The sequence below is a fragment of the Eimeria mitis genome, genomic scaffold (assembly GCF_000499745.2).
Source record: "Eimeria mitis Houghton genomic scaffold, Emh_scaff9946, whole genome shotgun sequence".
In the NCBI taxonomy this organism is placed as follows: Eukaryota; Apicomplexa; class Conoidasida; order Eucoccidiorida; family Eimeriidae; genus Eimeria; species Eimeria mitis.
The window spans coordinates 1-1,358 of record NW_024016969.1 but is presented as its reverse complement, the minus strand read 5'-3'; the positions used below and the strand labels follow the sequence as shown (position 1 = coordinate 1,358).

General features: G+C 51.5%; 1 protein-coding gene across 1 annotated transcript; it reads left to right on the top strand.

The window, feature by feature from the left end:
• Positions 1-261: 261 nt before the first annotated feature.
• EMH_0098430 (uncharacterized protein) lies at positions 262-534 on the top strand (the record flags this gene model as incomplete). The annotated part of the gene is made up of 1 exon (XM_038022014.1): positions 262-534. One exon carries the CDS (start codon positions 262-264, stop codon positions 532-534), a length of 273 nt encoding a protein of 90 aa, XP_037879198.1.
• Between the last annotated feature and the right edge of the window lie 824 nt (positions 535-1,358).

Here is a 1,358-nt window from a genome sequence, read left to right as displayed (position 1 = left end):
CTGCTGCTGCTGCTGCTGCTGCTGCTGCTGCTGTTGCTGGTGCTGGGCCTGCAGCAGAAGCATCGGCAGCAGCAGGACCCTCGTTTGCTGTCTTTAGGGCTAATACTGCGCGCCCTCTCCCCCCCTCAGGGCCCCCAGAGTTTGTCTTCTGAGCTGCAGCAAAAGGAACAGCAGCAGCAGCAGCAGCAGCTGCTGCTGCTGCTGCTGTGGTTGCTGCTGCTTTTGAATGCAGACGGTTTGCTGCAGCAGCAAGACCCGCAAATGGTGCTGCTGCTGCTGCTGCTGTTGCTGCAGCAGCAGCAGCAGCAGCACGAGATACACCTGAGGATGCGAGACCCTGGGGGCGAGAATGCTTCGATGGGCGCAGCAGAAGAGGAGCAGCAGATGTATGCTCAGACCCCTCCGCTGTACACCCGAAAGCAGCCAGCTCTGCTGTCTCCCTGGACCTCTTGCATGCAGCAGCAGCAGCAGCAGCAGCAGCAGGAGCAGCAGGAGCAGGAGCAGGAGCAGGGGGAGGAGCGCAGCAAGCAGTAGATTCACCCTGTTGCTGCTGCTGCACCTGCTGCACCACCTGCTGCTGCTGCTGCTGCTGCTGCTGCTGCTGCTGCTGCTGCTGCTGCTGCTGGGGGTTTGCGGCGGACATTGTGGAGAGGGGTTGGGGAGCTGCGTGAATAAACTTTTTTAAAAGTGATGAGAGCTGAAAGCTGTGCAGATGACTCGGGCGTGCTGCAGCTGCCTATACACCTGAAATATCCCCCCGTTGGCCGCCACCGCCGCGGCCCTCTCCCGCAGCAGCAGCGCGGGGTGCTGTATGTGCAAGAGAAAATACAGAATAATATAATATAATAAAAGGCAGATGAAAGCAGATATAAATATAATATAGAGAGAAATATATATTGTTTAATATATATATGTATGTATTATACATATATTTTGCACATATTATACATATATATTTACATATAAATATATATGTATATGTATGGTGTATATTATATAAATATATCTGAACAGGAGGCCAGCGATGGCTACAAGGAGGACATATCTACAGGTGTATGTGAATTGCACTTTATAAAAAAAGAGAAAAAAAGAGAGAAAGACGAAAATAAATTATATTAAATAAAGATGCTGCAACAATACAACTGGCGGCGGCCCCCCTAGTATATGATAGTTGAGGATACACCGCGGCTCTACCGGCCGAAAGGACAAAGTTGCAAAGAGGAAAGCAGAAGAAAAAACAAGAAAAAAGAATAAATGAGCTGCAGAACGGCGAGAACTCGGCATTCAGGCTGGGGTGTACATACAGCGGCCTGCGGCGCCCGCCGACCCCCAGAGCTCCCGCGGCGGCTCCTAGCAAC